At 34.3% G+C, this 16035-nt stretch overlaps 1 protein-coding gene across 1 annotated transcript in view; it reads left to right on the top strand.

The window, feature by feature from the left end:
• The window catches only part of LOC102896535 (E3 SUMO-protein ligase RanBP2), a 54847-nt gene that overhangs the window by 19652 nt on the left and 19160 nt on the right, over positions 1–16035 (top strand). Inside the window, 13 exon segments of the mRNA XM_025048493.1 lie at positions 170–257; positions 1079–1288; positions 2252–2433; positions 2514–2689; positions 2875–2998; positions 3624–3785; positions 4010–4147; positions 4225–4371; positions 5211–5381; positions 5466–5549; positions 7733–7868; positions 11127–11221; positions 12113–16035. The exon segment at positions 12113–16035 is cut by the window's right edge and continues 22 nt beyond it. Coding sequence (XP_024904261.1) covers positions 170–257; positions 1079–1288; positions 2252–2433; positions 2514–2689; positions 2875–2998; positions 3624–3785; positions 4010–4147; positions 4225–4371; positions 5211–5381; positions 5466–5549; positions 7733–7868; positions 11127–11221; positions 12113–16035 — 5636 coding nt within the window.

Raw genomic sequence — 16035 nt, 5'->3', positions numbered from 1 at the left:
TTATCTAAATTCCTTGGTTTTGAGTCTTTTGCGGTTGGTTTTCCAACTCAGTTTAACCGTCGGTTAACTGTTTATGCATTATCAAAATAGCATAATGCGATTGAAAGGAACATCTTACTGTTAGAAATGAGTATTACTAAATTAAGATTTTTGATTCTAAAATTAACAGGTTCCAAGACCAAAGATTAAATTAATAAAAGGAGAAGGTGGACAAAATCTACTGGAATTGATGGCCTGTGATCGTCTGAGCCAATCAGGTAATAGTAATGTTTAATTGATTTTATTTTAAAAAGAAAAAAGGCAAATTTCTGTTAGAAGGTATCTTTTGATAATATCTTCTGTCTTCTGTTTGTCGTAATCATTTGTTTCTCTTTGCCACATTGTATTTAAGGAAGAGATACACAAAGAAATACAAGAAATGGTATATTCTGAAAAAGGAACAAATATTTGATATTTGCTCCTGAATGGAGAAATTCCTTAACTTCTCCTTTATCTAGCTGCTAGAGCCTCCATCCTGAATATTTTAAAGCAGTTCCTGAACTAAATATAATTACTAATTTGACAACCATTTAACATCAGTTGCTTGTAAGGCACTGCTATGGGGGATACTAAGATGAAGAACATACAGATTTCTCTCTCAAGGAACTGACAACATAGTAAAGAAGACAGAAGATTATACTAACATTCTGTAAGGCTCTTGGTATTTGTAGATTCAGTCTCAGTTTTGACTGTTTGAGATAGATACTGAAGGTCTATTATGTGTTACCTGGTTTTGCCAAGGCAAAAATTATTTAAGTAGCCAGTGAGTCAAGCAGTGAGCTAAAGAAACATAACACTTTCTATAGGAAGCACTTTTTTCTTTCCTTGTACTCTAGCATGTAGACACAGATACTATTAGATCTGCAATTTATATTCATTTTTTGCATAAGTACTCTTTATTGTCCAGATGTGGGTTGTTGGGTTGGAGGGTTAGGTCTCAGATAATTATTTCCCCTTAGGGCATATAAATAAAACTGTTTAGAGATGTGAGTAAAAACAGTTTGTTTCTTTTAAATGATGGAAATAATTTGCTTTTCAGGGCACATGCTGCTAAACTTAAGTCGTGACAAGCAAGATTTTTTAAAAGAAGTGGTGGAATCCTTTGCCAATAAAAGTGGGCAGTCTGCATTATATGATGCTCTGTTTTCTAGTCAGTCACCTAAGGATAGCTCTTTCCTTGGTAGTGATGATATCGGAAACATTGATGTACAAGCACCAGAGCCTGATGATTTGGCTAGATATGATGTTGGTAAGTTTTATCTTTCAAAGGAAACATTTTACATTTTAACCCTTTTATATTAGGAGAATTAAGCAGAAAGGGAAATAAATTGCCCATAATCTCATTACCCAGAAATAATAACTTAATATTATCCTTTATTCCTTTCAGTTTTTTTTTTTTTTTTTTTTTTTTGAGGAGGGGTTGTTGCAGGGGTGGTAGCATATGTAATTCTTCTAAATAGTTGTTTATACTGTACATATGATTCCTCTTGTTTCAGATTCTCTCCCATCATATCTGTCTCTGTAAATATGACTTTTACTGGCAATATAATGTTTCATGAATTAGCCATAATTTGCTTGCCACTTTTTGTTGTTGGACATTCATGTTGTTTCCAGTTTTTTCACTGTTAATAATAATACTGTGAAGAAAACTTTAAAATCTCTCCATTTCAAATTTTTAAATAGATTCCTAAAAATAGAATTACTGGGTCAAAGTCTCTTGCAAATTGTCATATTGTCAAAAAAGGCTATACCTCTTTATGCTTCTAGAAGCTCGTAACTTTTCCAGTACTGAATATCTTCTAGAAGAAAAGATCTTTTTATTACCCTAATTGATTAACGTAATGGTATCCCATTCTTTTAATGACTCTTCACTGAAAGAAAAATCCATTATTTCAAGATTTCTTATTGGGTGGCTCTTCTTTATCTGTCCCTGTCAGATTTTGTTTATGGAATTCTAGTGAGTCTCTTTTTTTTTCCCAGTCAGACTTGAAAATAACTTTATCCATCATAACTTTTTATTAAAATTCCTAGACATAAAGTATGAATACCTTTAATAAGAACATGAGATTTTGCTTATAGAATTTCCCCCAGCTCTGATTAGAAAATCAGTTATAAAATTAAAATACATTTAATGTGAGTCAGTTGTTGGCAAAACTGATGGCACAAAAAAAGTTTTCACAACCTCAAGCCATTTTTTTGCATTTTATTTCAGGTGCTATTCGAGCACATAATGGTAGCCTTCAGCATCTTACCTGGCTTGGCTTACAGTGGAATTCATTGCCTACCTTACCTGCAATTCAAAAGTGGCTAAAACAGCTATTTCATCATTTGCCCCAGGAAACCTCAAGACTTGAAACAAATGCACCTGAATCAATATGTATTTTAGATCTTGAAGTAAGCAAAGATTTTAACAAATTAACAATTTTGAGTTTCGTTTAATTTTTTCTAACTTAAACTGATTTTCTTTAAAACAGGTATTTCTACTTGGAGTAATATATACCAGCCACTTACAATTAAAGGAGAAATGTAGTTCTCACTACAACTTCTATCAGCCACTATGCTTGCCACTTCCTGTGTGTAAACAGCTTTGTACAGAGAGACAAAAGTCTTGGTGGGATGCAGTTTGTAATCTAATTCACAGAAAAGCAATGTAAGTAGTAAAACAAAAATTTATTCCTTTACTTTCTATATGGATTTTTCATTTAAAAACATATAATTTAAAAACTTATTTTTATGACATTTTTATGACATTTAATTCTCATGATGATTAACAAACATGTAAGTGCTGAAATACATGTGTATAAATCAGTTATATTAAATAAAACTTTTTTTTAGCCCTGGAACCTCAGCAAAACTGCGACTTCTAGTTCAGCATGACGTAAATACTCTAAGGGGCCAGGGAAAACATGGCCTTCAACCTGCTCTGCTTATACATTGGGCACAATACCTTCAGGAAACGGTGAGTTTATGAAAGTGTAAGCATTTTTAAGAGCATTTCCTTATTTTTTAAGGAATTATAAATTTTTCATTGAAAATCATTTAGTTCTAAAAATAGTAGCAGCTTATTCGTATTATGCTAGATGAAATGTATTTTTTTAACCTTGTCAAGTAGTAGTTAATATAGTTAATATATATGCTCTTAGAACAGTGCCTGGCACAGTACATGTTCCATGAGTATTAGCTGTTCTTACTTAATAATTAAGTTGAGGTAATTATTGTCTAGGTTGGAAACTTTTAAACATGTGAGGTCTGTTTTGTGCCAGATTAAGTATAGATGTTTAGCACTTTGAGCAAACTGACACTTACAGAGAGACAGATTTCAGCTATCAAAAAAATGGGCAACTTTTTTAAAATAGATTAGGCTGCCTATTAGGTTAGTGTCATTGACAGTGTTTAAAAGTTGGGTCTAGAATTTTCACTGGTATTAAGGTGGTTATTACAGTATTTAGAAAGTTGAGCATATGACTTGAGATTCTTTTTGGCTTTGATTTGAAATTTTAACCAGTTCAGACCACTTATTAATGAATTTTTAGATCTGTTCATATGTGTTCCTTAGATTGTATGCTTCTAACTTTCTATTTTAGGGCAGCGGTCTTAATTCTTTTTATGATCAACGGGAATACATAGGCAGAAGTGTTCATTACTGGAAGAAGGTTTTGCCATTGTTGAAGATAATCAAAAAGAAGAGCAGTATTCCTGAACCTACTGACCCTCTGTTTAAACATTTTCATAGTGCAGACATTCAGGTAATGGAGGATTCTTTTGTGAATTAATTGAGCATGTGGATTTCCAGTTTGTAAACAAAGAAAAGGTGGTAAAATTGCTTAAATTAATTGCCTGCGTGTTTTCTAAATCCACTAGCAGTCACAAAAAAGTACTGAGATGTTAATCTCATTAGATCATATGAAATTATTTGGGTTTGATAATCTGGGTAGAGGCAATTAAACTAAAAATTACGAAATGTATTCAGGCATCTGAAATTGGTGAATATGAAGAAGAAGCACACATAACATTCGCTATATTGGATGCAATTAATGGAAATATAGAAGACGCTCTGACTGCTTTTGAATCTATAAAAAACGTTGTTTCCTATTGGAACCTTGCACTGGTAAGTATTGAATTGACTTGAATTAAAACTTTCTTTTTTAAAGACCTAATTGTTTCATAAAAGCATTCTTTGTGTAGATTTTTCACAGAAAAGCAGAAGGCATTGAAAATGATGCCCTTTCTCCTGAAGAACAAGAAGAATGCAAAAACTATCTGAGGAAAACCAGAGACTACTTACTAAAGATTATAGATGACAGTGATTCAGATCTTTCAGTAGTCAAGAAAGTAAGTTGCAGGTTGTTTTTATTATTGATAATTTGAGTAATAATTATTTTCGCCTTGGTTTTATATTTTGTTAATTTAAAAAAACTATATTTAACAAATTATAATTAATGTTCAGAAGAGGTGTATGTGTAAATATTTAACATTGCTTTGTCTTAGATTTGATGTTCCTTTTTAAAATCAAGAATCTAGATTTATACTGCGTGAAGATGCTTGTTGGGGAATTAGGAAAGGTTTCTAAGGTAGAGCATTTATTATTTGGCCATGTAATCAAAACAAATAGTCCTAAAGACTGGGTCTTAATGAATTTGGCGTTTAAATATTTTACTGAAATTGAAAGTAAATGGCTGATAACTTCAGAGCATTTCTTCTCTATCATCTGCTATGGACTGTTTTTCCAACTCAGGTGTTTGAAACTGTCATGATGGTATTAACTTCAATTATATTAAATTTTACAAGTATTTTTTTTTGATTAATTTCTGTTGCTGCTCTTAGATTAGGTTTTATGTTGTCTGCTGTATTCTAGCATCTATATTTCCCCATTCAAACTGAATTAATGGACATCAGTAACTTACTTTGTTTACATTGAAAAATTTCCCAAGTTAGTATTCTTCTACAATTAGCCATTATGCGTAATAGAAAGAATAGAAACAGCATAGACTTTAGAGTCAGAAGACTGTAGGTTACATCGCAGTTTTATGTCTGTTATTAAAGTATAAAGCGCTTGCTATACAAAAGTGAGAAAAAGTAAATTAGTAAAATAAAATCTTTCCATTTACTTAAGAATTTTTACATTGGTATTTTTACAGCGAGGCCCTTGATTCCTGTTTTTTGTTTTTTAGTTACCTGTGCCCCTGGAGACTGTAAAAGAGATGTTTAATTCAGTCATGCAGGAACTCGATGACTATAGTGAAGGAGGTTTTTATAAAAACGGTTCTTTGCGAAATGCAGAGTCAGATATAAAACATTCTACACCATCTCCCTATTCTCTATCACCGAGTAAAAGTTACAAGGTAAGTGGGAAAGAAATGAATTCCGTTGCGGAATATGTTTCTGTTCTAAGTGTTTTCAATACTGTTTTGTTGTTATTATTTTAGTATTCTTCCAAAACACCACCTCAATGGGCAGAAGACCAGAATTCTTTACTGAAAATGATCTGCCAACAAGTAGAGGCCATTAAGGTAAATCCCTTAATTTCTTTTAATTTTGCCTCCCTTATTTCGAGATTCCTTTCTTGACCACTCCCTCACTTCTTTCTAAAGCTCTTCAAAATGATTCATTGCTGTACTTCTGTAGAATCATACCGTTTTACATATCTCCATATTGTCACCATATTTTTGAAATTACTTATGTCTATTCCTCTACCAGGTTGAATCCTTCATAGATTCAGACTCTTTTATCCAAAACACAGCATTGAACCTGGCATGAGAAGGTCTACAAGTGATTGAATTAGACTAGTGAAATGCATTAACCATACATTGATCTATGGGTTCATTCCTCAGACTGACTGGTGGTGTGTGTCAAATTTACAGCTAGGAATTGACAAATGATCTAAGCTTCAAAAAATCTCTTATCTTTTTAATACTTTCATAGGAATTTGACATAATTATGTAAGGAATAGTTATATGTACATAAACTTATTTTGACTGTGAAATTGCTCTTAACTATGAGGCTCAAAGGAGCGTAACTTTTTTGGAATTGGATGTGCAAGTAGGTTGTTTCATGCTTATTGAGCAAGAACTAAATCACTCATACTTCTAAAGTTACACCAATGAAATCAATGTGTGTGTGATTATTACAGTGCTATCAGCAATGTCTGAGAATTAAAGAATGCTATTTGGTGGGAAACTTGAATTTACATAAAGATTTTATATATTAATTTTGTGTAATTGTGGTCTGTTACAATATTTCATACAACCTTGACATACCATATAGCTTTCAGGCACCCAACATTTTATACTGGGGAAGGGTAGTGGAGCACTAGGCCATGTGCCTGAAAAGCTGGGTTCTAGTACTAACTCTGCCGTTAATTGATAATCTTGGGCCAGTCACTTTCTTACCTTTCTGTCTGGCTTCTCATCTGTAAAGTGAGAATTGTCGAAACAAGTTCTAATTACATTTTCTAGTTGTTTGAATTTTTAAAATTATGATTATAGTATTAACTGCATGTTCATAACTATGGTCCAGATACTGGAAGTGACCAGTAAAGTTTTCCATTTGATTCTACCAGTTTCTTATTTATGAATGTACAGCATCTGTACTAGACACAGTAAATAGACGGATGAGTGAGAAAAAAATTATTTTGAAAATTCGAGAGATTGACTCCAATAGTTAGTTAATGGCTTTTGGAAAATTTGTATTTGAAAACACCTCAAGAAGAAGGTGGTAGACATGTTGGATCTGTCTCTGATACCAGTTATAGCTGGTCAGATAGCTGGGCCCGTTTAGAGATGTTTGATAATGTTTTCAAAAGTGACCTGTTCAATACCACTGTAGTTTTTTTCAGAAAAGACATAGTTTCTTGATAAATGTATGTTTTGTAAGGGACATTTTGTAGATTCTATGTTTAGGGAGGGTGTACTCATTTAGTTGTCTTTAAAATGATAGATCTGATAGCTAGTCACATAGCTGTCATTAGAAGGCAATATGTCTGCCGTTTTGTCTAGGCAGCAGAGTGGTGTTATAAAAACATTTTTGGAGTAAAATCTGATTTGAATTCTAGCTGTGCTATTTGCTGCATCTTTTTTTTTAACTTATTTTAAGATGTAAGTTAGTATTACTTAATGTAACTGTGTCATGGATTAAGAACTTAAGTGCCTGGAATGTATTGTTACATCAAATGTGGATATGTTGACAATTAGTATTGGGAGGTAATATGGAATGTTGAGTAGTTCAGATGGACTGAGTAAACACTGTGGAAAGGAGATATATTGGAAGGATGTGTAAGATAATACTGAGGACCATGAATGTCAGAGAAAGGACTTTAATTTGTAATTGCTTGTTTTATTGAGCACGGAAGTGTCTTGGCTAGAGCTGAACTTTAGGAATTAATTTAGGAAAGTGTAGAATGGAAATGGAGATGAGGCCATTTAGGAAGTTACTCAGTTTAGGTTAGAGCTAACTAATCTACAATGAATGAATTAGATAATGGTGCTAAGGAATGAAAGAATGGGAGCAAATAAATTCTTAACAAATTAAGGATCATGTTCTTAAATCTGTACTTGATAATCAGATCTTATTGGAATATAGAATCTCTTAAAAGGTGTCATCAGGTATTTAAATTTAAAATATTTATTTATTCCAATCTAGCACTGTTACTGGCATGATATAATTGCTTAAAAAATTTTTTTTCTTGTTCCAACAGAAAGAAATGCAGGAATTGAAACTAAATAGCAGTAACTCAGGGTCCCCTCATCGTTGGCCTACAGAATGTTATGGACCAGATTCAGTGCCTGATGGATATCCGGGATCACAGACTTTTCATGGGGCTCCGCTAACAGGTGAACTAGCAACTGGATAATTACAGATGGTAGTAAAATCACTGTATTTCTCCTTCCCTTGAATAGATAACTTATGAAATCACCTTGTCTGCATACATTTGTTTATATACATGTCTATATATGTCTGCTTTTATATTATTTAAGCATTTTTGGTTTTAGTGAGATTTTTAGAAATCAAAGCAAAACAAAAGGTTTATATGATCCTGTATATAAAGCCTTAAAAAACCCTTTAATGCACATATGAGAGGAGCTGAGACTGAGCTGGTACTACTTTTTATAATTGAAAAATGTTAAGTGATATCATTATGCATTAAGAGATACCTAATTAAAAACTTAAACTTCCTGGGAATTATTTTGATGATATATTCAGAGGTATGACATTCATAGGAAATCTTACTTGATTTGAAATACTTGGTCATACATAGAAGGGAGGAGTTTGAAGCTAGACCATACTAGATTTTGAAGTTGTGTTGTAACACTTACAACTTCTCTGAGCCAGTTTGTCTATTTGAAATGTGGAGAAAAGACTTGCATGGTATTTGTGGGCCTTTGTATAAGTGCGGGTGTGTATTAGGCATTTACCTACAGTGAATAAACACTTAATGAACCAAAGGATACTAATAGTGCCTCCTGTGGGTTGTCTGTGTGCAGAAGTGCTTTGTTTATGTAGTGTTACTTAATCACAGTAACCCAGAGTACTATTATTAATCTTAATTTATAGATGAGGAAATGGGTTATGAAAGTTAAGTAACTTATCCATTATTGTACAGTTAGTTATGGATAGAGTTATAGATAGAGTTATGGTTCAAACTCTGGTGGTTTAACTTTAAAGCCATTTGCCAGTATGATATATTGCCCCCAGATACCCAGAAATGATGACAGAAATAGGTTTCTTTTATATGAGACAGATTCCTGAAATGGTAGTAGCACATATTTTTTTCTAATTGGTCTTAACCTAGGAAAGATTTAGAATGTTATGGTCTAGTTTTGATTAGTACATTTGTGCATGATAGTCCCTAGGGCCATTCTTAAGGCTGCCCCACTGTCTTCTTGTGATGGTGTCTTCTAAAAGCAGGCAAAATAATAGAAAGTCTTTGTAAAGTCAAACTTACTAAATGTCCTAAGTCATAGATAAATATATGAGATGTTGAGTTCAGACATTGCTCACTTACAAACCCTGTGCACTATAAAGAGCTTTGTATAGGAAAGTAAGTAAACCGGCTAGCCTTTTCTAGGGCTTTTTGAGTGCTGTGTGGAATTGATCATTTGACACCTTTTTGTGTCACAATTTTTGCTTCTTTTTCTATATACAGTCATAAAAGGTCTTCTGGTTATTAAACATAAACATAACATTCAATCATCTCATTTTATTCTTGCAATCACCCTATGAAATACGTAGAAGCAGCACATCCTCATTTTACAATTGAAAAAATAGAGACTCCAAATGACTAATTGACAAGGTCACAAAGCAGCTTTGTGGTCTGAAAGGAGGTTCAAGTCTCCTGATTCCCATTTCTGTGTTCACAGATTTTGTTTTTCTTAATGGAAGTAAAAATATTCCTAGATGGTCCTTGTCTTTTTAAAATAAGATGATCGAAAAACAATAAGCTTATAGGAAATATTAAGATGCATTGAACAGTGTAGAAAACTGAAAGCTAACAGTATCACATAGAGCTCTATTAACACTTGAAGCATTTCCTTCTGGTCTTTTCTCTTTGTATACGTAAGGAATTTTTAGTGAGATTTTTATCATATTTTTATGTTGTATGTAGATGAATAAGCCTGTTTTTTAAAATACTACTTTAAGTTACAAGCATTTTTCTATAAATGTTTTTTGAAAATACTATTAATGAATACAAAATATCCCATTATGTGGAAATACTGCAAATTTTATTCCTTGATTTTTGTTATTTCCAGTTTTTGCTATTATAAATAAAGTGGACACATTCCTAGGATTATAGGATATTTAAAAAATTCTTTTGTGTTGGGAGATTGCTTTCTAGAAGTTATGGCAGTTTATATTCTTACAACCAGTATCTGATGGTGTCCATCTCTTTATACTCTTACGTAGTGTTAACTGTTATCAGTTTATAAAAACCTTTGCCAGTTTTTAAGAACAAAAATAGAATCAGTTTTTAAGATTTTATGAACAGTTAACTTCATTTTTATAGTAGGTTTATAAGAACTCTTTAATTTTTTTTCTCCACTATTAAAAAATCACTAATCACTGATAAAATCACTAGTTAAATTTCACACTTTATGATTCTTGGCTCATGTCAGTCAGCTTGTTCTATGCTTGTATTCTCCCACAAATATTCCAAAATAATGATCTTCACCAGGCAGTTCCATTAGTTTTCTAAATTCAGACTTGTGCTGCTTCAGCATTTTCTTTTATTTTTTTTTCCCCCAGGATGTCTAGACTATTTTAGGTCTTTATCATTGCTTACCAGAATCAATTGTTTAGCATCTCTTGAGTCACAATTCCTGTGTCTTCTTTTGGGTGAAAGCATAAATAGTCTTTCAGTTGTTTTCTTTTCTGTTAAAACTTTCATAAAACAGATCAGGCAAATGACTGTTTGTGGTTTGCCATCAACATAAGTGTCTTCTAGTTGTTGATTTCCTGGTGAAACTCACACAAAACAGATGAAGGAAATAATTTGGACATCAACATGAGTATCGGTCATGATGTGTCCTTTTTCCCTACTCGCCCCCAGCCCCAAGGAACACATTTAATGTTACTTGTGAGATCCTTTTCCATGAATTTGTCTGGTGATTTTTGACCTGAATAATCTCAGCTCGAGTTTATAAAATGCATCTTTATCATTGTGCAGGTTTTCAAGGCTCACTTCAAAAACATGGCTCTGAGGCCATGAGATGCATTTTGGTTCCTGACTAATGTATTACCAATATTTCTTATGTTGAACATGACTGCTTTCACATCATACCAATTGTTTTTAGAAAATGGACCAACCACTTCTTGCTTTTTTGATGCTTGTTGTGAGGCGCTTGTTTTTGTTGACTACTGGTGCTACTTTCTCATTCCTCATGTGTCATATTTAGCAGTTTTTCCTAGTTTGTGATTTAGTGATCTTATGGTGTATTTTGATGTATAGAAATTTTAAAAGAATTTATGTAGTTAAATCTTTCTTTGATTTCTATTTTGTATTCATAGTTCTTGTCTAGATATTCTTAACTATAGTTAAGATTTTTTTTAATTGTTTTTTTTTTTTCTTTTTTTTCCTTTTTCTTTTTTTTTAGTTGCAACTACTGGCCCTTCAGTATATTATAGTCAGTCACCAGCATATAATTCCCAGTATCTTCTCAGACCAGCAGCAAATGTTACTCCCACAAAGGTAACATTTATAAATATCTCCTTTTTAATTGCTCAGGCTTCCATCAGAGAAATTTAAGTAGTTGTTCAGCATTAAAACTTGTCTGTCCCACAAGATGTAGATATTTTACATTTCTCTTCAGATACAGAAGTTATTCTTTTTAGTCATTTTTATGTTGCAATGTGTTAACATTTAGAATATTTTTAAATGTGGGTGGTGGTGGTGGTCGTGGTGGTCGTGGTGGGTGTGGATGTGGGTCCTTCATCATTCTGTTTTAGCAGAAATAGGACTAGCGTGTCCTTGCTGAACCATTATGTGGTAGGTATTTCCAGGCCCAAAGTGGCCAAGACCCCAATATTATAACAGTAGTTGAATGTGAAGCTTAAAGACAGACGGCTTGGGTGCATTTAGACCCTGGCTCTTCTGCTCATTGTGACTTTGGGCAGGTGTCTTAACCTCTCTATACATTAGTTGCCTCATGTGTAAAATGAGGATAATAATGCCTTACTTCATAGGGTTTTTGAGGATATTAAAATGAGATAATATATGTAAAGTACTTAGAACAGTGCTCAGTTGGCACACTAGTAAATGCTCAGTAAATGTTAAGTCATCATTATTGTTAACATCATTTGACACATTGCTTAGGAGGGAAGAAGATACTGCATTTATTGTAAGAAAATTAAATTTTTAAGATGTTGTCATTAGTTAAGGCAATTTTTATTGTATGCCAAAAAGAAATATAACTGTAAGTATCTTTGTAGTAATGTTGTCTCAATGATGTACTGCATTACCTAATGATATCTTTGCGTTATAATACTCATGTTTGTGGTTTGTGAAAATTGGTTTATACTTAGATATCTATAATTTTGTAGATGAATAAATTAAAAGAAATTAACTTTTTTTTTCTTTTAGGGTCCAGTTTATGGTATGAATAGGCTTCCACCTCAACAGCATATTTATGCCTATCCACAACAGATGCACACACCACCAGTGCAAAGCACATCTGCTTGTATGTTCTCTCAAGAGATGTATGGTCCTCCGTTGCGTTTTGAGTCTCCTGCCACAGGAATTTTGTCACCCAGGGGTGATGATTACTTTAATTACAGTGTTCAACAGACAAGCACAAACCCACCTTTGCCAGAACCAGGTTATTTCACAAAACCTCCAGTTGTAGCTCATGCTTCAAGACCTGCAGAATCTAAAGTTATAGAATTTGGAAAAACTAATTTTGTCCAGCCCGTGGCAGGTGAAGGAGTAAGGCCATCTTTGACAGCACCTGCACATACAAACCAGCCAACTCCTTTTAAATTTAACTCAAATTTCAAATCAAATGATGGTGACTTCACGTTTTCCTCACCGCAGGTTGTGACACAGCCCCCTTCTACAGTTTACAATAATAGCGAAAGTCTTTTAGGTCTCCTGACTTCAGATAAACCTTTGCAAGGAGATGGTTACAGTGGAGCAAAAGCTGGTCAAACTATTGGACTTCGAAATACATTCAATTTTGGAAGCAAAAATGTACCTGGAATTTCATTTACTGAAAACATAGGCCCAAATCAGCAAAAGAATTCTGGTTTTCATCAAAATGATGATATGTTTACTTTCCACGGTCCGGGGAAATCAGTATTTGGAACACCTGCTCCAGAGCTGGCCAAGAAGAATCATGAAACAGATGGAGGGAGTGCCCATGGTGATGAAGATGATGATGGCCCTCACTTTGACCCTGTGGTCCCTCTTCCTGATAAAATTGAAGTAAAAACTGGTGAAGAAGATGAAGAAGAATTCTTTTGCAATCGCGCAAAATTGTTCCGTTTTGATGCAGAATCCAAAGAATGGAAGGAACGCGGAATTGGCAATGTAAAAATACTGAGGCATAAAACATCTGGTAAAATTCGCCTTCTAATGAGACGAGAGCAAATATTGAAAATTTGTGCAAATCATTACATCAGTCCAGATATGAAACTGACACCAAATACTGGGTCAGACAAATCTTTTGTGTGGCATGCTCTTGATTATGCAGATGAATTACCCAAACCAGAACAACTTGCTATTAGATTCAAAACTCCTGAGGAAGCAGCACTTTTTAAGTGCAAGTTTGAAGAGGCCCAGAACATTCTAAAAGCCTCGGGAACAAAGGTAACCACAACAACAAATCAATCTCTGAGAATCGTAAAAGAACCCACAGGTCATGATAACGAAGATATTTGCAAATCTGATGTCAGAAACATGAATTTTGAATTTCAAGTAGCAAAGAAAGAAGGGTCTTGGTGGCTTTGTAATAGCTGTTCATTAAAGAATGCTGCAACTGCTAAGAAATGTATTTCATGCCAGAATCTAAACCCAAGCTATAAAGAACTGCTTGGCCCACCGTTAGTTGAAACAGTTTCTGCTCTTAAAGCTGGCCCAGAAAATACTCCAGATGAATTTGCATTGATGACTCCAAAGAAAGAAGGTCACTGGGATTGTAGTATTTGTTTAGTGAGAAATGAACCTACTGCATCTAGATGTATTGCATGCCAGAATACAAAGTCTGCTAACAAAAGTGGATCTTCATTTGTTAAGCAACCTTCCTTTAAATTTGGCCAGGGAGATCTTCCTAAGTCTGTTAACAGTGAGTTCAGATCTGTTTTTTCTATAAAGGAAGGACAGTGGGATTGCAGTACATGCTTGGTACGAAATGAAGGAAATTCTACAAAATGTGTTTCTTGTCAGAATCCAAGAAAACAAAGTTTACCAACATCTTCTGTTTTAGCACCTACTTCTTTTAAGTTTGGTGCTTCAGAGATAAGCGAAACTCCAAAGAGTGGATTTGAGGACATGTTTGCTAAGAAGGACGGACAGTGGGATTGCAGTACATGCTTGGTACGAAATGAAGGAAGCTTTACAAAATGTGTTGCTTGTCAGAATCCAAGTAAACCGAGCCTATCTACTTCTGCTGTTCCAGCACCTGCCTCTTTTAAGTTCAGTACTTCAGAGACAAGCAAGGCCACAAAAAGTGGATTTGAAGGAATGTTCACCAAGAAGGAAGGACAGTGGGATTGTATGGTTTGCTTTGTGGAAAATGATAGTTCTTCTTTAAGATGTGTGGCTTGTGCGGCCTCTAAACCAACTCATAAACCTAGTGCAGAAGCTCAATCAGCTTTCACATTTGGCTCAAAAACTAAGTTAAATGACACTTCTGGAAGTCAGGTGGGAACAGGATTTAAAAGTAACTTTTCAGAAAAAGCTTTTAAATTTGGCATCACAGAACAAGGATTTAAATTTGGGCATGTCGATCAAGAAAATATACCTTCATTTACATTTCAGGATTCTTCTGATACAGACTCTAAGTCAGCAATAGAAGGATTTAATTTTTCTATTCCTGTGTTTGCCGATGGATTTAAATTTGGCATTCAGGAGTCAGAAGATCAAGAGAAGAGTGAAAAGCCCCTTGAAAATGACACTGGTGTTCAGGCTCAGGATGTTAGTAGTCAGAAGAATGGTAGTGGTGTGATTTTTGGTCAAACTGGTAGCACTTTTACCTTTGCAGATCTGGCAAAATCAACAGGGGAAGGATTTCAATTTGGCAAAAAGGACCCTAATTTCAAGGGATTTTCAGGTGCTGGAGAAAAATTATTCTCATTGCAAAGTACTAAAATGGCTGATAAAGCCGACACTTCTGACCTTGAGAAAGATGATGATGCCTATAAGACTGAGGACAGTGATGACATCCATTTTGAACCAGTTGTTCAAATGCCTGAAAAAGTGGAACTTGTAACAGGAGAAGAAGATGAAAAAGTTCTTTATTCACAGCGGGTGAAATTATTTAGATTTGATGCTGAGATAAGTCAATGGAAAGAAAGGGGTTTGGGGAATTTAAAAATTCTCAAAAATGAAGTCAATGGCAAACTAAGAATGCTGATGCGAAGAGAACAAGTACTAAAAGTGTGTGCTAATCATTGGATAACAACTACAATGAACCTGAAGCCCCTCTCTGGATCAGATAGAGCATGGATGTGGTTAGCTAGTGATTTTTCTGATGGTGATGCTAAACTAGAGCAGCTGGCAGCAAAATTTAAGACACCAGAGCTGGCTGAAGAATTCAAGCAGAAATTTGAGGAATGCCAGCGACTTCTATTAGATATACCACTTCAGACTCCCCATAAACTGGTAGATACTGGCAGAGCCGCCAAGTTAATACAGAGAGCTGAAGAAATGAAGAGTGGACTAAAAGATTTCAAAACATTTTTGACAAATGATCAAACAAAAGTCACTGAGGAAGAAAGTAAGAGTTCCGATGTAGGTGCTGCCAGTGCTTCAGACACAACTACTAAGCCAAATCCTGAAAACACTGGGCCCGCATTAGAGTGGGATAATTATGATTTAAGGGAAGATGCTTTGGATGATAGTGTTAGTAGTAGCTCAGTACATGCTTCTCCACTGGCAAGTAGTCCCGTGAGAAAAAATCTCTTCCGCTTTGGTGAGTCAACAACAGGATTTAACTTTAGTTTTAAATCTGCTTTGAGTCCATCTAAGTCTCCTGCCAAGTTGAATCAGAGTGGGACCTCAGTTGGCACTGATGAAGAATCTGATGTTACTCAAGAAGAAGAGAGAGATGGACAGTACTTTGAACCTGTTGTACCTTTACCTGATTTAGTCGAAGTGTCCAGTGGTGAGGAAAATGAACAAGTTGTTTTTAGTCACAGAGCAAAACTCTATAGGTATGATAAAGATGTTGGTCAGTGGAAAGAAAGAGGCATTGGTGATATAAAGATTTTACAGAATTATGATAATAAGCAAGTTCGCATAGTGATGAGGAGGGACCAGGTATTAAAACTTTGTGCCAATCATAGAAT

Source organism: Pteropus alecto, unplaced genomic scaffold, assembly GCF_000325575.1.
Source record: "Pteropus alecto unplaced genomic scaffold, ASM32557v1 scaffold55, whole genome shotgun sequence".
In the NCBI taxonomy this organism is placed as follows: Eukaryota; Metazoa; Chordata; class Mammalia; order Chiroptera; family Pteropodidae; genus Pteropus; species Pteropus alecto.
The sequence above is the reverse complement of the archived record's forward strand: the minus strand, read 5'-3'. Positions and strand labels throughout refer to the sequence as shown.